This window comes from Dysidea avara, chromosome 2, assembly GCF_963678975.1.
Source record: "Dysidea avara chromosome 2, odDysAvar1.4, whole genome shotgun sequence".
NCBI lineage: Eukaryota > Metazoa > Porifera > Demospongiae > Dictyoceratida > Dysideidae > Dysidea > Dysidea avara.
The window spans coordinates 12,121,635-12,146,058 of NC_089273.1; the positions used below are offsets into that span (position 1 = coordinate 12,121,635).

At 37.5% G+C, this 24,424-nt stretch overlaps 1 protein-coding gene across 1 annotated transcript; it reads right to left on the reverse strand.

Moving 5' to 3' along the window:
• Positions 1-294: 294 nt before the first annotated feature.
• Positions 295-22,811, reverse strand: LOC136246613 (chitin synthase chs-2-like). Its single transcript, XM_066038136.1, has 3 exons — positions 22,267-22,811; positions 8,082-8,607; positions 295-2,962 (listed from the first exon to the last, which is right to left on the reverse strand). Exons 1-3 carry the CDS (start codon positions 22,765-22,767, stop codon positions 630-632), a joined length of 3,360 nt encoding a protein of 1,119 aa, XP_065894208.1. The 5' UTR covers positions 22,768-22,811; the 3' UTR covers positions 295-629.
• Between the last annotated feature and the right edge of the window lie 1,613 nt (positions 22,812-24,424).

A 24,424-nucleotide genomic window follows, 5' to 3' on the forward strand; every position in this document is an offset into this window, starting at 1 on the left:
AACAAAATTTGCACCAATTATTCATCTATTTACCAGCTATCACTGAGTGGGTGTATAAATTTCTGATACCCAAAATTTGCCCTGTTTTGGGAAGCTTTCTTCGAGTGGGTTATAATATCACAGGTTGTAGTAATAGGGTGGGAGGGTGGGAGGGTGGGAGGGTGGGGGGTGGTGGGTGGGCATAATATAGGGGTATAAAATGAAGTAGGAAGACGAATGGAATCCAGAGGCCAAGTTTGGGCTCTCCTTGGCCTTCCATGGCCCTCAAATCACTCCAAATTGACTGAGAACACTATTGGCGAGCTCTCTGTGAAGTCCAAGCTCACTACACACCATTATCACAAAGCCATGGCCATTTAGTGGCACCAATCTCCCACTCGTGGCTTTGACAGGGTCGGAAGAAAGCTGCTACAGAAACCAGACTTGCCAGTCCTGAAGGAAGCACAGTGTGGAATATGATAGTGTATTAGACCAGCAATCCATTCCTGGTAAAAACGTAAGTTTGATTTTGTGTGTGTGGAAGCCTGGTTATATGAAATCCGGTCACAAATATGCTTTAAAATTAACATAATGAGCAGTTATTCTGATGGATTATAATTTGATAATATCATTTAATCACAGAATTAATATTAGAGACAATAGTAATACAAGATCCACTCCAGAGTGTACATGTAACTCACATCACATCCAATCTTTTCCAGCCATTGTTTTAACCCAGAGCTTAAGTTTAATGAAGAACTCACTGCATCATCCTCATCATCATCATCTGTATTTGAATTGGGGGTAGAAGTATTGTCACTTGTTGAAGATGTTTCTTGTTTTGCATTAAATTTTTTGAACTTTCCAAGAAATCTATACCATAATGTTTGAAAAAATTGGAACCATTTGATTGATTCACTCTCTTTAACAATTGCTCCTTCTCTAGTACCCCAGCTTCGATTGTTAATATTACTAAAAGCATAAATCATCAAAAACAGGTACCCTGATGGTAAGCATAATAGGTACCAGATGAAGTGAAACAAGTCCAAGATCTCATTTAGGTGAAGCACACCAGCTATAATGAACATTGCAGCAAGCATTCCGAGGTATAACGAACTAAAACCAACAGGTAACATAAAGTGATCGCCAGTACTGTTGTTTGTATGGTAAGCGTGATCACTTCCAATTACATCATTAACAGTTTCAGACAAAATTCCTGATATCACAATAGCCATTATAATTGCAAATATAGCAGTAAGAATTTTAGCAAAATTGATTTGTATTTTTTCTTCAGCATACAGGCAAATCATACCATACAGGATACTGATGACACTCAGGACAATTACCAGAGCTACATCACTCAAGCTTGAATTTATAGCTTTAAGTCCAGTAGCAATAATAAGAATAACAGTAGCAGGAGATATCATTGTAGAAAACAAGATTAGTAGTTGGTACAGGATGAACATTATTGTAATGGAGTTATTGTTAGCAGTAATTTTATTGTAGTTGGTGATCACCTTAGCCAAATTAGCCATAGTGGATGGTATCCATCTCCGACGCTGCTTATAAAACTCTTCAAAGGATTCAGGGCAGTTTGTCGTGTCCTGTGATACAGCTGAATATTCTAACCTCCATCCCTTTTGAACTAAGAGAGTGCATAACCACCTGTCTTCACCCATATCTTTAGTTAAAAAATCAACTGCAGAGTCTACATCACTCCTGTATTCTTTCAAAACACTTTTTAAAGCAGTGCCTCTAAACATACTAAAACAACCTGGACAGCAAAGTACACATCCAAGGATATGTTCTGCTGATTTTTGGAACCAATGTCCTATAGTGTAGTCAAATTTTTGATACCAAACTACTGGACCAGTTCCTAATGGATGTGTTCGAGCACACACTGCTCCAACTCTTCTATTACGGACAAGAATATCAAAAAGCACTAATACCGAGTCATATTTAAAGTCAACATCTGCATCAGTAGTTAAGATAAATACTCTGTTTTTATTTAGTTTATATTGTTGAATGTGAAATTTGAGCACATAGTACATATACATTACTTGACTCCAGCGTTTCCTATTCTTCACTTTATTATTATCCTTTAAATGTACATAAAATTGCAACTTCTTTTGACCTAATTCAAATCTTAATTGCATTCCATATGGTGTGGTAATCTTTTTAACTTTTCCAAGGTCTTCCTGTTTAATTTTAACTTTTTGTTCAAATAGTGCCAGAAGTTGGACAGCCCAATGATTTAAATGCACATCGGTGCAAGCATCATCAAAGAATATGTGAGATTGAAATTTCAAGTTTCTGCTTTCATCTTCTGCAGTTGATGTTGCAACATGATAAATCGAATGAAGAAGTTTTTCCATTTCTCTAACACTCTCATGATACATAGTGGAACAAATGAATATAAAGTTAGTTTCAGATTCAGTGGCCTCACTAGCCATTTTGGTTATGTTGGGTTTATCCAATGCATATCCAGATATATTGCTTTTTCTGTTTAAAATGAAGAATTGTTCCAGAAATAAACTATTGTAACGTGGCATCCAAAAAATGGCTACATCGCTGATAAGAATGTAGCTTGAATTTTGAATTACATGGTGAATATAAGCTAGGATCTGTGATATATAAAGCAAGGCAGCGACAAGTAAAATGTAATATTCAGTGTCTGTTGCCACAAAGTATTCGCCAATGAATGGAAACACTTCAATTTTTACCCAATTAAGTACAATACCAATAAACAAAACTGATATTGGTGTGGACAGCAACATTGCAGCAGTAAAAGCCCATGAATTCACAGTGCAAGATATCCAGACTAAAACATATGCAAAGAAACTACTTGATACATGCGTCAGAAAAATGCTGACTTCATGGGATGTCCAGTCAAAGCTAACACCACCTCTCACTGGAGATAACATGGATAATCCAAAAGATATCAGTGGAATAAGAAGTATTCTGATGATACCATTAATTGCTCCTACAATATAAAAATTAATGAGTATCATTTTTACTAGCACATGTTTGCAATGTAATATTCATAACAAACTTAATAATTTTATATTATACAAGTACAATTTGAAGATCAATTAGGGATTATAGAAATAAAAAGTTATAAAGTAAGGGATACTACTGACACCTGCAGTTATACTAGTGGACATTTAATTTATGCTTAGTCATATTGCAGAGGAGGTTGGATGTGTTCACATGAGTTCTACCTTAATTGCATTCTTTGATTTGGTATTTCATGCAATTGTCAATAGTCGCAATACAAAACCAAAAAATGGTGAGGATTGCTGGGGATCATTAGATATTCAGAGCGTCCTTCATGTAAGCTTCAAGGCAACATGCTTTGTTTTGTAATCAGTGCTTGAAGTCCGGTTGAAAGTAATAACTTGCAGTAATGGTATACATTACTTCACCAGCCTTCACGTACGTATTCTATTAATGAAACACGAGATGATTCAGTGAGTTATTCTGAGATCACAATGTATTAACCTCCTCAACAAAAGGGATTTTGTGTAATCTGTTTTAGTGGCGCTTACAGTGCATCCAACCTACTCTGGTCATATTGGATTAAATGTCCAGTACTATATCAGCAGGTGTAGGCAACCTCACTTTTTATATATGTAATTCCCAATCATTTTAGCTTCTAATTCATTTTTCCATTGTAATTACCCCATACCTGCAATTGTACTAGTGGACATTAATTTTAATCCCTTACTTCTGTCTATACCCGTAGGTATTTAATGTCCGCTAGCATATAGACAACATTGCTTGTTTCATACAGTAGCTATTATTTCCTTGCTTCCCAACTTTTTCCTTGATCTCAAAGTAATAGTTAGACTTCAGATCACAGGGGTCTACATATTTAGTCATGGTATTTGACTGAAACAAAGGAGCTATTACAGGGCCTGAGTGTTACTAAATTACATAGATCCCTATGGTCTGAAGTCTAACTTATTTAGACACTGTATGTGAATGTTGTACCTTGACAATGTTGACAGCTGTTTGTAACAGAAAAAAAAAGTTGTGTTACTTACTAGAAATAAGCCCATTACTCCATCCCACTGTTGTTATGGGTTTAAAATTAATTCTCATGTGGTGATGCATTGCCAGTGCTACGCTAAAAGAATTTGTGAGTGTATTAAATATGAAAATGGTCTAAGTAAACAGGAAAAGGGTCTAAGTAACTTAGACAGTCACCTCCAAAATTCACAAAAAAGGGTCTAATCTAGGGACCAGTCTATTTTGCTTTTTTTTCTACCTATTTTTCTTTCCAGCAATTCTTTTATTTTTCACCTATTATGCTCCATATTTTGCTCAAGAATTATAAATTTTGCTCAGCAGTGATCATTGTTAATTGAATATTTCTAAGTGCAAAGCTACAGTTTCGCCTTAAAGTGACTGTTCTATTAGAGTATCTCGATCAGCAATTACTTCTAACATGTAAAGCAAGAAGCTAGCTAATATTGCTTAACATGTGTGACTGTTTTATTAGGGTATCTCGATTGTCATCTGTTGTTCCTGTAACAATTAGCTATGCATTGTCGATATTTTAGCATGTCTGACTGTTCTATTAGAGTATCTCGATCTTTTGTGCAATTTTTATGTCCACTTCACAAAAATTGCTCCTATTATGCCAGCATTTTGCTCATTGCTTTTACCCACCCATTATTCCAAAAATTTTGCCAACGAAATCGACGGGTCCCTAGTCTAATCCAACTTAATTTTCTTAATTTTTACTCTTTTTGTTGTTAACTTTTTTTGCAACATAATTATGTATGACTAGTGAAAACACACACACTGCATTTGTGACCAGCAGGCCTGCAAAAACAGGGCATGTGGGCACATAAAAATTGCCTACTTTTTTGAACTATGACGCAGCATAACTTTGTATTCCATTACTGCTTGGCCAAAAAATTTTCGGCACTTATTAGACATTTAGTTGGCTTTAAAATAAAAGTTATAGAATAAAATATTCTATCTCAGTATTGAGATATGAGATGTTATATGATGCCAGGGTGTAGTTTGTGCCCACATGACCTATTTTTGCAGGCCTGGTCACATTTATAGGAAGACTGGCACTTGTATGATTACTTTATGTGTTCCCCAACTATCAAGTATTACTGAAAAATTCCATTACACTTCATTTTCAGCCAATTTTGAAAAATCATCCATATATGGGCACACATGAAATACTTTAAAGTTTCATGTTTAGTCTGTTGCTATCAAGAGTAGGGCACAGTTTAAAGAATATTTCTTGTAAATTAATGATTTAAGAATGGATCACAATCATTTAACAAGTAGCTAATATTTTTGGCCAGAAAAGCCCAAAACTTTTTGATCCTTATTATGAAGTACTATCATACTGCATACTAACTTGCTGTTAACCTTGGAGCATAATGCTAGAATAATGAGAAGATTGAAAAGCATAATAAGTGAAAATTCCTGAAAGAATTTGGGCATTTTGACTTAGGCCTATGCATTGCTGGTTACTGAAATTGTTTGTTGAAAAGAAAGGTGCATCTCATTCTGTCAGGAACATGAGCAGAAGTGTTAAAGGGACACTCTGTCAGTATCAAAGCATTCAATCACACATCATCTCACAACCCATGAAATCATTTAATAACCTATATAGCCAGAAAATGCATCCCAAAACCAGCTTCACAACTCCATCCTTGCATCTTGGCAGTATTGGTTAGGTACAACTAAGCCCAAAAGTGCCTTCAGTACCATCCTAAAAGCTTCCAATAAATTGTTATGAAATTAAAAAAAAGTTATTCAATGGAATTTTCTTCTGACTAACTGCCTGCTTGCCTGAAGGTCTGATGCCTTCAGGCAAGCGTAACTCAATAACGGCTAAGGCTATGGGCTTAATTTTTTCATTGTTTGACATCGCTTCATCCCGAGACGTGCCTTTTGGCATACCACAGTACGTACAATGCACGCATCATGGACTTACCTTTGTCCTCCTTTGTGTCCCATTTCTTTTTGCTGACAGCTCAAGGTGTCGATTCACAGTAGCACAATACATGGCTTCCCTACAGTACGTTTGTAAACGGGAATCGTCCATTTTTACCATGGTGACTAGATTGATCACAAAGACAATTGTAACACTGTTCTTCGTTTGTAACGCTGTGTAACGGGCTGAAAATAACTGAAAGCAAAGCGTAATGGTGGCTGCATTTCAAGGCAGTAATTGATAGTTGGGGTGTGTGAATCATATTTTCGAGGTGACTGGATTGTGAGGCACTTATTCTACTATTTTCCGTCTATAGCACTTTGTAACAGGCTGAACATAGCTGAAAGCGAAGCGTAATGGCCACTGCGATTTCGAAGGAAGTATTTGATTCTTGAGGTACATGCTGTTCACACGAAACATTTATTCTTTTGCCATTCTTTCTTTTGGTGCAGTATGCAAGGGTTTACCAGTCATAATGATGTTACAAAAAAAGTAACAAACAAGTTAAAGGAAAAATTAGGAATTTTAAGTTCGATTAGGGATCATAGAAAAAAAGGAAGGAAACAAGGGAAGTCGCCTACACCTGCAGATATACTAGTGAACATTTAATCCCTAATTTAGTCTTGGTCTTGGGGTATAGACTGAATTAGGGATTAAATGTTCACTAGCAGGAGCGTATCTAGACCAATTGTAATGCCAGGGCAAACCACTAACCTTGCAAGCAACTAAGTGAGCAACCTGTGGGATGTTCATACGTACACTCATAAAAATTTGTTTTTAGTGCAAAGCATGGCTAGCTGTTTTGTATAGCTGCTAACTCTATCTGTATGGTACATGAACATAAGCATTTATACAGCCTATCTAGCTAAATCGCTACTGCATGATTGCTGCCTAATCAATTGTGGGATGTATATGTAGTAGTAGTAGCAATCACGTGCAGTGCCACAACACAGTTAAGGTAGTAAATAAAATTGTGCCCCCCAAAATGCTGCTACCAAAATCATCATAGAAATATTTTTGTCATCATCTTCATGCAATAAAACCATATCAAGGAAATGACTTTCCATACTGACATTTTCCTTGAGGAGTACATTTAAATGTCACAAAATTATTTTAAATGCTTACGATATCTGCAGTGGCACAATAGGCTTGATCCCACCCCTCAATGAATCAGCCACACTAATAGCGACAAGTACAAAGACTATATTTTTAACGGTCTAATTACTCAAATACCATGACCATGTTTCTTAATGATCTGGTGGGAGCTATCAATTATAGAAACCATGCCCCTACAGCTTATGCATTAAACTACAGATGGTGAAAAAGTAAACAAAGTATGGCAATATAGTCCTGAAATATCATGTAGTCTAAGACCAGAGGCTCACTTGAAATATTCTAATGAAGCAGTCACCTAATTCGAAAGTCATATTTGATACTATAATCTAATACCATACCTGTTTCACAGCCCATATAAAAGTCTCAATAGTAGCAGTGAAATTTATCCCGTATTTCACTGACAGCAGTGAAAAAATTGTAAATGCAATTTCATTGGCTAGAATTTATGTTAACAATGTAGCGCCAATTAGTGTTGATGCGTGTTTAGTACATAGTGACAAATTGCGTACATAGCAACGCTAATGCACAGCATGCGTATATGCAGTGAGTATGGTATTAACTGGGAATAGCATGGGTAGCAGTGAAATTTGGGATAAATACCACTCTTGTTGTATTGCTAGTACTAATTGAACAGTCATGTGTATTTATCACAGCTATATGCATACTGTAACAAAAATAAACAAAAAATATTACTTTATAAAGTACTGTGAATGGGGATCCAACAATATAAAGTAGTGAAACAAGAGATAGTAATACAACATAGCTCAGTGGCAAAATCCCTACTTTGGCATTGATTTAACAAAATTATTATTATAACATGAATTTTCACACCGGGCTATGTAATACTACCATTCATATATCTTCTTTCACTACATGTTATTGCTTGGATCTAGACTACTTCATTTACAAATTAATAATTTCAAATATACTATTTTATGCAGTCATGATAATGTGAATGATCCCTTATTTACTATTTTTTATCTAAATAAATAGTCTCCCCCAACCAGTTGTTGCATACCTTGTTTAGGTCTGTAATCAGCATCAATTACATGATCACTTTTTTGTGTTGGCTGTGTTTCCTGAAATGATGAATTATCATCTATGTGACTATTATCAACTTGATTCTCATTACTTGTTGCCACATTTATCAAAGTTCGATCTGGCCACACACAAGAAATAGTGAACAATGAAAGGGGTATCAAAATCAATACAGAGATGGGGTAATCGTGAGGTGCCACTGTTAAAATGACAACTAGAATCAGCGGAATACTAATCTGCAATGTGAATCCCAGAAATTCTGCTATGGTCTGCCAGCGACTCATAGGAGCTGTATTGTGCTGCTCATTTGATCCTTTTGATTGTGGTATTGGTGAATATCTATTATATTTTTTCCTGATCCATAGTTTATTTGCAACATAAAATATAATATGAAAACCAAAACAGCCATTTAAAAGTAAGATAGTCAATAATGGTGGTATGTGACCAGCAACTACAAATAAAAATCCACAGAGTGCACCAATTTCAAATATATCTCTGATTAATCCCTATAAAACATTAATACATGAATATAACCATGCAGTATTGTGCAGTCATTATAGTAGGAATCAGAAAAGTTTGCATTTGCCCATGTAAAATTATCTACTGGAAGTCAGTTTCACTGTTCCATTTGGCCAGCAAACTTTTAGTGCAGTTTTCATTGTCAGCACAAATAACTTTTCCACCTGTTGCATGGAAATAATTAGTTACTGTAATTTATTCGGATGTTGAGAAAGACTGGCCATCATAATTATTTACAGTGAAGAGGATAGTACCATTTTGCATACGAATGTATCCAGTGCAAGTTCTTAGAAAGTTTTGTGTTCCTTGAATTGATAGATATTTAGCTGCTGTCATTTTAGTTTGGTTTTTCCTTCAATATTGTACAATAATCACACTAAAATTGCGGAAGTCACAGATAAGAAACTATAGAAATCTACTTTTCCCTTATAGCATTTTTTGGGTATAATCATGTCTAAACAAGTCATCTGAAATGCTTCTAATAAGCTACTATAGTATGAAACATTAATTGTGACCAAATTTGACAAAACCAGGCTTCCACACACATCCAGTTTTATGACTTTGAGAGATCATAACTCAAAGTAGGAATATGCTATCAACTTCATAAGTTGACCTGTGATGTTGTAATGTTATGAAAGTATTCTATGAAAATTTCAGATCAATAGCATGCTAGTAGGTCATGCTACAGTTGGTCAAAGTCAAGGAATTGGATATGTGTGAAAAACTGGTTTTGTCAAATTCAGTCACAATTATTCACTATCCCACTAGGGGACCTGCAAGAAGGTCTGTGCAGTAGGGAGTCAGAAGCATGTAACTAAAACTATGTTGAATGCAGAAAAAATCCCAGACCAGGTAGTGACTTGATCCACAGACAGCTTGCAGTCTAGGCCACAGACTATCAAATACATACTGCACAGATTTCTTGAAATTGTTTTTCAAAAATTGAATGCATTTGTGCATTTATGTATTGTATCTATGTCTGTTTATACCCACTTCCATAAAAGGAAACTTTATGTTAAAAGCAGCTAATGTGAGTGCTTTATGTAATAGTTAGACTTCAGACCACAGGGGTCTAAGTAATTTAGTAACCCGATGGCCCTGTGTCGTGGCACCTGAGCGAAGCAAAGGTGCTACTAAGGGGCATCAGGTTATTAAATTACTTAGACCCCTGTGGTCTGAAGTCTAAGTTATTTAGACCCTTTATGTAGCTGTTCAGTGGCGGATCCAGGATGGGGCATTTGGGGCAAATGCCCCCCCCCCCCCCCCCCCTTCAAGAAATTGCATACAAGATCGAGATACTCTAATAGAGCAGTCAATTACTCTAATAAAGCAGTCACAATGTTCATGAGGCAGCGCAGCTTACTTATGAAGCTATAAATAGGATTTTATTTTACATAACAGACGTGATATAGTTGGTAAGGATAACTAGCTATTATTGTCGTGACCCTTTTTTTTTTTTTTTTGGTCTTTAACTAGTTTTCAGCAAGTTTTTTTGGTCTTCAACTGTTTTTCGGAAAGGTGCCCCCCCCTCTTTCCAAACTCTGGATCCGCCCCTGCTGTTGTACCTTACAACGTTGAAACCGGGTCACTACTGCTGACCCGGATGACCCACTGACCCGGATTAGACCCGAATGTGACCCGGATTAATTAAAGCCGAGGTGTGCGATAAGAGCTATGTTTCGGCTAGTCTCGAGCGAGCGAACGAGACTACGTTTTGAGCGTTCGATTCATGTAAATATTGCAACTTCAGCCTAGCTGTAGGTTGAAGACCAAAAAAAAAAAAGGTCATCACCTACTGACAATAGCTACCCCTCACCTAGATACCCTCAGTTTCGTGCTACATACTGCACTTACTAATAAATGGGCGAGGCTGAGCGTATGTCATTAAATAGACACGTGACCGTGGCGGCGTCACTTTTTCTCCTCTCCGACCTTCTCGTTCCTGGGACACAAATCTACAAGCTGTGGTACCGTGGTGATTCTCGAAACGGTACCCGAGAAGGTTTGACCACTTAGTTGCTGATCTGTTCTTGTGTGCTTCGTTTATGACAGACAGTACGCGTCAATTGGAACTAGCATTGAAACGATGGCTGATGGTGGAAGTAAAAGAAAGCTAAACGCAGATTCAGTGTCTCCTGAGGCTAATCAAGCAAAGAAGCACCAAGGAGGTTCGTCCCCAATCAATGGTGGTGATGGTTTTGCGTCCCTTCCTGTCGCGCAATGTCCACACTGTGGTAAGGCTTGTCTCTCAGAAAGTACACCGGTTAATTTCTGAAGTGTCCACGAAAGTTTACAACTTAAAGTCTAGAAATGATGTTCTATATAGTGAAGTCGAGACAGCTTCAGAATTAGTCAGTCCACCTATCACCAGCATCAACGTTCCTTACGGTTGCTAAAGAGTTAGATGACAGAGAACGCAGAAGGAATAATGTGATAATTTACAACCTACCCGAAACAAGTCCATCACAGGATGAGAAATGGTTTGTGGACCTCTGCAAAACTGTCTTTGATATTGGCATAAAAGTTACCAAGATCCTGCGATTGGGCAAGCCTGCTGAAGAAAAGGCTAGACCACTACTTATTGTTTTGGATAATTTTTTCTCACAAAGAATTTATAGTTTCCCACTCCAACTACCTCCGACGTCACTCCCAGTATACGAATGTCTATGTCTCTACCAAATTTCAGCGTGAGAAGCACAAGAAACTAGTGAAAGAGCTAAAGCAAAGGAGAGAAAGGGGTGAGAAATATTTAATAATATTTAATGGTGAAATTGTGCTTAGAAGAGATCGTAACCCAAAACACGGAACTCAGCCAATGTTACAACCAGTTCTACAGCAATCAGTAACCCCAATCATGCTTGATCTTAATGAGGAGTGTACCTGACAGAGGTCAAATTAGAGAGGATATTTTTGATAACCCTAATTTAAGCCAAATTTTTGTTAGCAACTTTTTTAATCAAACTGATAATTGTCTACTTTCAGATGATGACACTATTATTAGTGACTCGGATACTCAGTTTATTAATCCTGATACATTGTATAGTGAACTTAGTAATACTTCTTTAGAAGATAACAGTGACCTTGACTCGTCTGACCTAGTGGATTCTGACCATCAAAGTAACTTAAACTCTAACAATTCCTTGAATCTTTTGCTGATTAATTTACAAAGTATTTTGAGTAAAAAAGAAAGTTTTTGGGAGACGCTAGACGATCATACCCCTGACATTGTGATTGGTTGCGAGACCTGGCTCAATTCATCAATCCTTGATAATGAAATTATGCCCAAGAGCTATAAACTGTACCGAAAAGATCGTGAAGATGGGTATGGTGGAGTGCTGATTGGTATTAGCACTACCTTATCCAGCAACCCTGTTGATATTGGTACACCTTGTGAAGTGTGTGCTGTCAGTTTGCAGCTGTCTCATGGTCAGGAACTTATTATAATTGGTGCGTATAGACCCCCTAGCAGAGATGTTGAATATCAGCAAAATCTATGTAAAAGTATTTGTGACATTACAGCATCACGACCCAACTCGTTTATTTTCTGTGCTGGTGACTTTAATGTACCAGACATAGAGTGGACCAGTCATTCTATTGTTTCGCACAGATACCCATTGGATATTAATCAACAAACCCTCAAAATGGTAGATGACTGTTATTTTACCCAACTAGTGAGTACTCCCACTAGAAATGAAAACATTCTTGATATCGTTTTCACTAATAGACCATCTCTTATTAACTATTGTAAAGTTATACCTGGCATTAGTGACCATGAAGCTGTCTTGACCTCTTTTATGACACAGGTAGTTTACCACAAAGGAAGTGAGCATAAGCGTTATTTATGGAACAGGGTCGATTTCCAAGAGATGAGTATTGAGATGACAAGGTTCACTGCATGGTTCACTGATCATTTTTGTATTGATACTCCAATTGAACACTTATGGTTTCATATTAAATCTATGCTCTTAAACCTGCTAGATAAGTACGTCCCATCAAAAATGGTGACAAATAGTAACAGACAGCCTTGGGTTAATCGCCATATTAAGCAACTTGGTAGATGGAAGAAAAAGTGCTACAAAAGAGCTAAAGTAAGTAATTCACCATCAGACTGGCTACATTATAAATCATTTTAAAAGGAGATGCAGAGAGAATGCAGAAATGCACGTAATTCTTACATGACTCGATCACTGTTTAACCCATTTAGAAGTGGAAGAAAGAAGAATTTTTTCTGTTACATTAAATCTCTCCGTAAAGATAATTGTGGTGTGCCTATGTTACAGAATGAAGGGGTTACATATACTGATAATTTGGATAAAGCAGAAGTATTAAAGAAACATTTTGCCTCAGTGTTTACTCATGATAATGATTCACCAGCTCCACACCTGGGTCCTAGCCCATACCCTGATCTTCCATTATTTGAAACATCTATTGAAGAAGTATATACCCTATTGACACAAGTCGATCCTTTCAAGGCTACAGGTCCAGATGGTATCCCTCCCAAGCTATTGAAAGAGATGTCATTTGAATTATCTCCTAGTTTAACATTGCTGTTTAATTCATCATTGAAACAAGGAGGGATTCCACACGACTGGAAAATAGCCTCTGTGGCCCCTATATTTAAGAAGGGCAACCGTAGTAACCCTACAAACTATAGGCCAGTTTCATTAAAATCTGTGTGTTGCAAAACTCTGGAACGAATAGTACACACTAATATTATGGAACATCTGAATAGTCTGAATATACTCTCAAAGTGTCAATACGGCTTTTGTGCCAAACACTCTACTGAGCTACAATTGTTACACACAGTTCATGACTTAGTGTCAAACCTTACCCAGAAAACTCAAACTGATGCCATCTTACTTGACCTATCTAAGGCATTTGATAAGGTGTTACATCGTTATCTCTTACATAAGTTGCAGCATAATGGAATACGTCATGAGATCTTAGAATGGACTTCATCCTTTTTGAGCAGCCGCACTCAATATGTTACTTGTAATGGTTCTCAATCATCACCCATCGATGTTATTAGTGGAGTGCCCCAGGGCACTGTCCTCGGACCCTTATTATTCTTAGTTTACATTAATGACTTACCTGATTGTGTATCATCTTCTTGTGGCTTGTTTGCTGATGATTGTCTGCTCTATAGACCAATACATACTACAGATGATAGTCGTTTCTTACAGGAGGATTTGTTACGAATTAAAGAGTGGGCTAATAAATGGATGATGACATTTAACACAGATAAATGTGAAGTATTACATGTTCTTTAAGTAATCCAAAACCCACAAGCTATTTCCTGTACAATAATCAACTAAGAATGGTTAGTCATGCAAAATACCTTTGTGTGATATTGGACTCTAAGATGAACTTTAACAAACATATTACCACTATTTGCAGAAAAGCTAATAGTGTATTGGCGCTTCTTAAGCATAATCTATATCATTGTAATTCTCAAATACGAAGCCAAGCCTATTTCTTGTATGTGAGACCAATACTAGAATACGTATCAATAGTTTGGGCACCATATACTAAGACTAACATTGAGAAGCTTGAAAGTGTTCAGCGACGTGCTGCCAGATTTGTGGTGTCTGATTATGATTTTTCAAGTAGTGTTACCAGTATCCTGAATGAGCTTAAGTGGTGTAGCTTGGAGGTTAGAAGACAAGTAAGTAGACTGATGATGTTTTATAAGATATTGCAAGGTTCTGTCGCACTAGAACTACCCTATGAGATATCTCTCATCGACACTGTTACTAGAGGGCACAATAGAACATATCAAACACATTTTTCAAGAATTGATATACACAAATTCAGTTTCTTCCCAGCTACTGTCAGATTGTGGAATAGTTCACCTGACTCAGTTGTTAATTTGGATTCCTTTGAAGCATTCCGTAGATCTGCTACTGATTTCTTAAACAAATTATAATTTATAATTCTTTTTATACTTAATCAACTACTTAACTACTTAACTTAACTACATACTATATTGCACGTATACTCTTTCAGAGTCCTGCAATTATAATAATAATAATAATAATAATGTGTTGGTAACGCGATAAGTGGGCGTGGCTCACGAAAGAGCTACACGATAGCGTTTATAAGTTTCCACGTCGTCAAACGAACAATTTCGTTTCTCACGTGATCCAATCCTGGTCAGACCCAGATAATTTGTCGGACCCGGATGACCCGGAGAAAATGTGACCCGGTTGAACCGACCCGGTTTCAACGCTGGTACCTTAACATTGTTGACAGCTGCTTGTAACAGAGAAATGTAGCGCTCATTAGTAGAAACAAGCCATTACTACACCCGTAACTGTTGTTATGGGTTTAAAATTACTTTTCAGGTGGCGATGTGTTGCCACCGCTACCAGTGCAGGTTCACGAAATAAACACGAAAAGGGTCTAAGTAAGTTAGAAACCTCCGAAATCCACCAAATCCACCACAAAAACGGTCTAAATCAGCGTTGAAACCGGGTCGGGTCATCAGGGTCAACCGGGTCACATTTTCTCCGGATCATCAGGGTCCAACCCGGTTTACAAATTATCCGCGTCTGACCCGGATTGGATCACGTGAGAAACTAAATTGTTCGTTTGACGACGTGGAAACTTATAAACGCTATCGAGTAGCTCTTTCGTGAGCCACGCCCACTTACCGCGTTGCTAACATACGCTCAGCAACGTACATTTATTAGTAAGTGCAGTATGTAGTACGAAACTGAGGGTATCTATGGTGAGGGGTAGCTATTGTCAGTAGGTGATGACCCTTTCCTTTTTTGTTTGGTCTTCAACCTACAGCTAGGCTGAAGTTGCAATATTTACTCAACACGAATCGAACGCTCAAAACGTAGTCTCGTTCGCTCGCTCGAGACTAGCCGAAACATAGCTCTTATCGCACGCCACGGCTTTAATTGATCCGGGTCAATCCGGGTCAGCGGGTCATCTGGGTAAGCAGTAGTGACCCGGTTTCAACGCTGGTCTAAATATATATATATATATAATGTATTTAACTTGCATGCAAAGTATTATAAGCTAAGCTGCTTTACCTTGGGGCACATAGTTAGTGTCATTTCAACATACAAGTTAAACTGTTTTTAATATACTGCATAGAGTTATGAAAACCTAAAGTCAACAGACAGGCCTTGAGGCTACCTGACTTGCATACCTCAAGGAGATTCTCAATAATTCCATAAAGCAGAGTTGAGTTGTAAATTATACCTTATATAGGGTCCGCAATCGGAAAAATCAACTTCTACAAACCAATCCCCCTACCATTGTGGGATGTCCATTGTAGTCTCCCATTGCTTGATCCACCATGAAACCGGAGGCACGATTGTTGTCTTCACAGAAATATTGTTTTCAGTATCTCACAAGATGCAAAATTTATTTTTTAAATTTCGTGCTCCACACAAAGGACCGGATGAAACTTGCTACTTAGCCCAATCGTATCCAGAGTTGTTGTAGTTGAAAAGTACGCACAGAAATAAGTAAATGATTTTCTGGGTGCCCAGCACAGGGTTGCTTTCTTTGAAAAAAAAAAAACAGACAAAGAGATACGAAGTTTCGAATCCAAACTGCCCTACCACCCAGGGCAAGATAAGCCAACTCTTCCTCATAGTGTTTCGATACGGTTGGGTGCATAGTCTGTCTATGCTGTTAGTTTGGAAAAGATCTGAGACTTCTCACCATCTGGGTGACAAGCGTCAAAATTTTCTGCAGCATCAAAGAATTGTGTCGCGCTTTCTAGCCATTTCCAGCGCTTCTGCAACCACAACAATCATCAATTATAAATTAAAACTATGGCAAAGATGTCCCTGAGCGTTTGGTAGCAGCGGTTGTCAATTATTATTTCATCCACGGCTTCCACGCCTCGCTCTAAGCTATGCATCAAGGGAGGCAGCAAAATCGTCCAAATTTGACTTCACCTCTCACGCTCTACAGCAGCTTCAAATCTCCACTAGATCACCCCACATCACCATTATGCTGCAAAACATCCAAAAACAAACCGAAAAAAGCACAAAATCTTTCATTTTTGATTCGAGCTGGGTGGAGCTCCTGGTGAGCTACTGGTATACTGCATCATATGAAATCACAGAAACACCAACTACTACTACTACCAAACGTTTTGATCCATCATTTATCATCATTCTAAACAAAATTAAGTGACCAGTGTAGCATCAGAAGTGCTGGAAAGCACTTTGGTACCATTGAGAGAATCTCTTGAAATGACGCACAAAAATTTTGACGTTCTTCACCCAGATGGTGAGAAGTCTCAGATCCTTTCCAGACTAACAGCATAGACAGACTATGCATCCAACCTTATCACATCACTATGAGGAAGAGTTGGCTTTTCTTGTCTTGGCTGGTAGGGCAGTTTGAATTCGAAAATTTGTGTTTCGTTTTCTGCTTTTTGAGAGAAAGCAACCCTGTGCCGGGAACCCAGTGAATCATTTGCTTATTACTGTGCGTACTTTTTAGCTACATTAACTCTAGATAATATCTAGCTAAGCAGCAAGTTCTATCCTGTTCTTTGTGTGGAGCACGAAATTTTAAAATTAAATTTTGCATCTCACGAAATACTAAAATCGATGTTTCTGTGAAGACAACAGTCGTGCCTCCGGTTTCATGGTGGATCTAGCAATGGGATACCACAATGAACATCCTACAATGGTAGGGGATCGATTTGTAAAAGTTGATTTTTCGGATTGCGGACCCTACCTTATAGACCGGTAATGAAACTTCCAAGCTTTACTAATGGAGTTGGTATTGATGAACATTACAAAGTGATAAATCTTTTCACAACATCTGTGATCACATTGGTAAAGAAATGTTTGCAAGCATTTGCAAAACAATAATTGAAAGTGAAAGTAAAATTTGTGTTTTAATTGATCAAGCTACCTCAATTAGCAAAAGAATCTACTCTGATACAGTAGATCAAGACACACGGTAGTGTGTCGTGTGACCCAAGAAGCCGGCGTACCACATGCACCGTGAGTATATTAACAGGAAGAAAGAAAACGCAATTTTCACACTTATGTAACTCTGTGATCCCTAATCCGATTGGCAACAAGTTTGCTAGAGACGTGCCGGCCAGTTAGGAGAGTCTACATACCAAATTTTAAGAGAATCCCTCCAGCCATTTCCGAGATACGAGCTAACAAAATTTCGTTTTAATTTCTTCGTTTTTTCTTCTTCATCTTCATTTCTCACACTTCGCAAAATCCGTCATAAAACACGAACGCGTCCTTCGATCGGGCTGAAATTTGGCACACGTAAAGGGCTCATTAAGGCGGATCTCAGTACCAACTTTGGTAGGAATCTGATGAACATTCACGGAGTTATGACCGATTATTTGCGTAAAATAAGGTCGAAGGTCTGTCACGCCTACAGGGTAAACCCCTTAGGGTAAACCCCTTAGGGTTTACCCTGTAGGAGTGACAGACCTTCGTACCCCTTAGGGTTTACCCTGTAGGAGTGACAGACCTTCGACCTCAAGGAATCAGTTGAAAATTGATATGTAGATGGAGCAACAATCGTAGGAGTGACTTTTTTTGGTTTGAAAGGAATCGGGATAAAGACCATGGAGATGTGACACAAAACCCAACCTGTGTCAGAATTACATGATCGATTTTTATGAATAAAAAACTATTAGTTTTCGTGTCTACCAGGCAAACCGCTTAGAGCAACGAGCTGAAAATCATCATGTAGCTGAAATAATCATCATAGAAAGTCCTTGCAGTAGTACAGAAGAATCGGATTACAAACCACTGAGTTATGATTCGAAAGGCAACTAAGTGTAACAAATACGAGATCGAAATACTCTAATAGAACAGTCACCCTAATAGAGCATTCAACTGCGTTTATAATTTGTGACCCTATTTTGAAAAACCATACATTTGGGCATATTGGCCAATTTTCTTTTTCATAGCTACAATGAAGCACTGAGTAGTTATCTACCTTGTGTGAAAATTTTGTGATGATACATTGAAGCATTTCAAAGATATCGCTAATTTACTGTCTAATACATTACAAACTAACTTTTCATTATCAGTTTATAGAACTGTATAGTGATCAGATAGGACAAATTGTTGACAAATCACTTTGTTGACAAAGATCACTATTCTTACAAGCTAAAATTAATGAAAAGAGATCCTTGAGAGTTTAATCATGTGTTCTTTGTGCTTTTTCTCAATTAAATCACTTGTATTATTGTCTAAAGACAAGAAAATGTTTGGTTTTGGGAATGAACAAATCACCTAATTTGTATGTTAATTGTTGTCCCACGCATTGTGAAACTACTACATGGACTGATATAATTTAGTATATCTACTAGACAAAAGAAGCTATGGGTGTGAAATTTCACAGCAAGAAGGCTTAATAATTGCTTTATCAGAATATGCAAAAAAATTAATTTTAAAAAATCACTGAAATTTTCAATTGAGAATTCCCACAAATTTTGAATGTGCCCAAATGTATGGTTTTCCAAAATAGGGTCACATTTACTCAATTATATAACATTGCAAGTTATTCTGTAGGGAATTCAGCTGCAAACAAGTCACCCTGTAGTCAGATCAGCTAGAAAAAAGTACCTAATAGAGATTTCAGCTACAAAGAAACCATCATGTAGAGAGCTCAGCTTGCAATCAAATCACCCTGTAGAGAATTCAGGTAGAAGAAGTTACCTTGTAGGGAGTTCAACTACGTAGTTCAGCTAGAAGAAGTTACGTTGTAGAGAGTTCAGCTGCAAAGAAACTACCTTGTAGAGAGTTCAGCTGCAAACAAATCGCCCTGTAGAGAATTCAGCTACAAACAAATCGCCCTGTAGAAATATCAGCTAGAAGAAGTTATCTTGTAGAGAGTTCAGCTACAAACAAATCACCCTTTAGTGAGATAAGCCAGACAAAGTAACCCTGCAGAGATACTGTATCAGTAAGAAACAAATCACCTTGTAGAGAGTTCAGCTACAAAGAAATATCCATGTAGAGAGATCAGCTGCAAACAAGTCACCCTGTAGAGATATCAGCTAGATACAAGTTGCCCTATAGGGATCAGCTACAAATAAATCACCCTGTAGAAATATGTGTTGGAAACAAATCACCATGTAGAGAGTTCAGCTAGAAACAAGTTACTCTGAAAAGAGTTCAGCTACAAACAATGGGAGTTTCAGCTACAGTTCAGTTATGTATAAGATGTCACCTTATTACCTACAGTGTGTGATTATCTTTCATTGTTAAATATAGAAATATTTTTTAATCAGACAAAATGCTGTACACAAAATTTGTTCCATTGTTCCACAATTCCTGCAAAAAAGAAAAAGAAAGTTAGAAGGAAGCACCAAAGCCAGTTAATGGCCGGCTTTGTGGCTTGCAATACAAAAAGAAGTGATATCTAAACCAAAACAACCAAGTTGTAAAAATGAGTGCTGCCCCGAAAAAGGCCTGGGTGAAAAAGATGTGAAATCCAAGGTGGCAGCCAAGAAATGGCTGTGATGGTAGGTTAATGGCAAAAATTTTAATTACGACAATTCAGGTGAATTTGGTGCCGAATCCTAGTGGAGAAGGCAAAGCAAATTCACCTGAATTGTCATCACTATAATTTTTGCCATTAACCTCCCATCACAGCCATTTCTTAGCCGCCACCTTGGATTTCACATCTTTTTTCATCCTGGCCTTTTTGGGGCTGCACTTTTTTAACAGCTTGGCTGTTTTGGTTTAGATAAATATACATAATAATAATACTAATAATACGTATACAGTAGCACAGCTTTGTTCCTTAATAACCTCTATTTAGACATTTAATTTCTTCTTTTAATTAATTGTATTCCAATTTAAGATTAGATACTGGGCATCAGCTCAGCTGGTTTGCCCAGGGGGTGAAAAACCCCAAAAGGTACAATCACATGTAGACTATACATTACATTCTATTAAACTAACAATTACAATAATTATAAGTAAATTCGTTTATGTCTCTTGATTCAATGCCCAAGGATATGGCATGGATTTCTTTAACCAGTTATTGTACTGTGAATTTAAAGAAATAAATAAATAATACCAATAATTAATGGTAGTAGATAATATCTGAGCTGCTCAACACGTACACGGTGTGACCGCGGGTGTGTTAATTTATTGTAGCGTGCGCTTTGCGAGGGGTCACTAACTCACGGAAAAGGGGTACGGATTTCAAAATCTTGAACAAATTCCTCAAGATTTCACGGATTTCAAGATTTCACAAAATCGAATGCGAGTTGAAAAATTTGATTTCAAATTACAGGTTGGTGTAGAGTGAGAAGTTCTGAATTCACCAAAAAATAGTGGGAGAAAGAAACAGAAGTTCAGCAGGCATGCAGGAGCAAAGCCTCACAAAATTGAGAGGAATTGCAAAGCCATATAAAACCAGGAGCAAAGCCTAGGCATAACTATTAAATAAAACCCTACAAAACCAGGAGCAACTCGCAGCTGAAGCACTATAAACCAGGAAACAAGGCCAATCATTCAGGGAAATACCGTGCAAAACCTCTCAAAACCAGGAGCATTTGTATGCTTAAGTTGTTTTTGTAGTTGGTGTGTTACTAAGTTTATGAAGTTTGTGTTGCTAAGTAAGTTTGTAGTTTGCTAAGTAAATCCGAAGCGGAGTGGATCATCGGATTTCATTCTTACTTTTGTGCAGGAGCAGTGTTCATGGCTTCTTTCCCACAGCTTCTGGTTTTGTTTGGCTTCCACAACTCGCTTAATACAAATCCGAAACGGAGCGGAACATCGGATTTTATTCTTACATTTGAGCAGTTTGCATGGATTCTATCCAGGTTTTGTTTGGCTTCTTTCCTACAGCTCCTGGTTTTGTTTGGCTTCCACAAATCACTTAATACATATCCGAAGCGGAACGGAACATCGGATTTCATTCTCATTTTTGAACAGTTTGCATGGATTCTCTCCTGGTTTCTATGACGTCTTTCCCACAGCTCCTGGTTTTGTTTGGCTTCCACAACTCGCTTAATACAAATCCGAAACGGATCGGAACATCGGATTTTATTCTTACATTTGAGCAGTTTGCATGGATTCTATCCAGGTTTAGTGAGGCTTCTTCCCATAACTCCTGGTTTTGTTTGGCTTCCACAAATCACATAATACAGATCCGAAGCGGAACGGAACATCGGATTTCATTCTCATTTTTGAACAGTTTGCATGGATTCTCTCCCGGTTTTGTATGGCTTCTTCCCCACAGCTCCTCGTTTTGTTTGGCTTCCACAACTCGCTTAATACAAATCCGAAACGGAGCGGAACAATGGATTTTATTCTTACTTTTGAACAGTTAGCATAGATTCTCTCCTGGTTTTGTGTGGCTTCTTCCCACAACTCCTGGTTTTGTTTGGCTTCCACAACTCGCTTAATACAAATCTGAGACGGAGCGGAACATCGGATTTCATTCTTACTTTTGTGCAGGACGAGGTGCAGGAGCAGTTGAGTGTAAGCTATGGTACCAGAACGAGTATAGAATCAGAATCACGACAACAACATAAGATTTCGTATTTCAGGCAGGATTTCACTGAAGGTGTACGAGATTTCGAATCAGTTGGTGACACCTCGGCGCTTTGTAGCAATATTCGGAAAGAATGCATTAATTACCAATAACAATAAGATTTACCAACTTACCAATGCAACGGCTTTGCAGCCAGGACAGGGAAAGGATTTCGACGATTTTCCAATTATGCCCCAAATAAAACATCGAAAAACGCTGATAGCTTCTGGAATAATCATCAATAAGATCAATTGCGTCCATAGCACGGTTCTAACCCGATTATCCACTCTTTCAGTGTCAGAATGACTGGAATTAGACAGGCTGAACACTCTCCCTGTAATGCTTACCAACGTAATTTTGCTTAGTGCTATTACTAGACTTGTACAAATTGAAACAACGAAGGTAATCACAATAGTAAGTACTAATTTACTAGTGGATCTTTCATTTGGCTCTGAATCGTCTTCCAGGTTTGAATCTACAGAATCTTCACTATCTGAGCATCGTTGCTGAAGCTGCGGGTTTAGCATAGAAAACATAGCAAACGATTCATTTTGTTCTGATTTTTTACGCCTATTGAGATACCGAGGATTCACATCATTGATCATATCATCAGCATCTGTTCTTGTAGCACTCATTTTCGATTCGTAGCAAACAAAATATCGCGAAATCACGCGCTACACAATATATAGCTATAACTGCATGCATACATGCAACGTTAGCTTTTAGAAGTGGTGACCAAGGTTGCATAAAGTGACCACGCCTTCCCGCTAAACATGTCTAAAAGCCGGCAGTGGTTTATTTATTTACTTGTTTTTACTGTACAGAACCTCCATACAGAAGTACAACAATTAAATACAACAATATTATTAAGGTTTTCAAGCTAGGAACGGAAATTTGACCGGTATTTGTTTAGGAGATCGTCCCTATTTTGAGTCATTTGTGAGCAATGAACCCCAGCTAACCTTCTACGGTATATAGGGATCTTGATTCTGCAGCCAAACCAGGTCCTTTCAATGCAGCATTTTTCCAAAATTGGTAGATCACATTTTAGTTTTAACTTGCAGTCTTGTTAAGAAGATTATACAAATGTATGTCAATGATTGTGACAGGAGAGTTATAGGACATCTTTAGTGTAAATTATTGTCTGTCTGTAGTTTCATTGCATTCACGTGAGAGCCTATCAGGTTTTGGACAGATTTTTAAGTGTTACAACAACTTATAGTAAGAACTCACAATGTGTAGGTATTGAATATGTTTTGATCTTTGTCTATACAAGCAGAACTTGCTTTCACTTTTATGTTTCCTCTATGCTGCTGTTGTCAATGTTATAGTTTTTTCAATGGAGACAATTAAATGGCATAAACAGTGTATATTGTATATGAAGCTATCTAAGGATTCAGTAAGGAATGTACTCTCCCTGTCAGGTTTATAAAATTATTTTAGAATAAGAATAATATATTCAGTCAGTCATGGGACAGTCTTAGGGAATTGGTCAGTGATCATATGTACGTTTATCTGATAGATATCGGCAAAGTGAAGTCAATGAAACCAAGTGAATGCCACAGGCTGTTTACATCAACATTACATCTCTACAAATAAAGCCATCTAAGGATTGTACTTTCCCTATAAGCTTGATAAAATTATCCCCAAATGTAATATGGCTTCAGCCATGGGACACTCTTAGGGAATTATTTGGTGATCATAAAGCAAGTGAATGACACAGGCTGTTTACATCAACATTACATCTCTACAAATAAAGCCATCTAAGGAAAGTACTTTCCCTATCAGCTTGATAAAAATTTATTCTGGTTTCAGTCATGGGACACTCTTAGGGAATTATTTGGTGATCATAAAGCAAGTAAATGACACAGGCTGTTTACATCAACATTACATCTCTACAAATAAAGCCATCTAAGGAAAGTACTTTCCCTATCAGCTTGATAAAAATGTATTATGGTTTCAGTCATGGGACACTCTTAGGGAATTATTTGGTGATCATAAAGCAAGTAAATGACACAGGCTGTTTACATCAACATTACATCTCTACAAATAAAGCCATCTAAGGATTGTACTTTCCCTATAAGCTTGATAAAATTATCACCAAATGTATTTAAGGAATTATTTGTGACTGGGCCTGCAAAAATAGGGTTTGTGGGCACATGATTTTTTCCTACTTTTTCGCACTTTCATCACTCATAACTTTTTGTACCATCATGCTATGGCATTGTAATTTTCAGCTCTTAGTAATCATTTACTTGGCATCATAGGAAAGTTACAGAATGGAAATATACT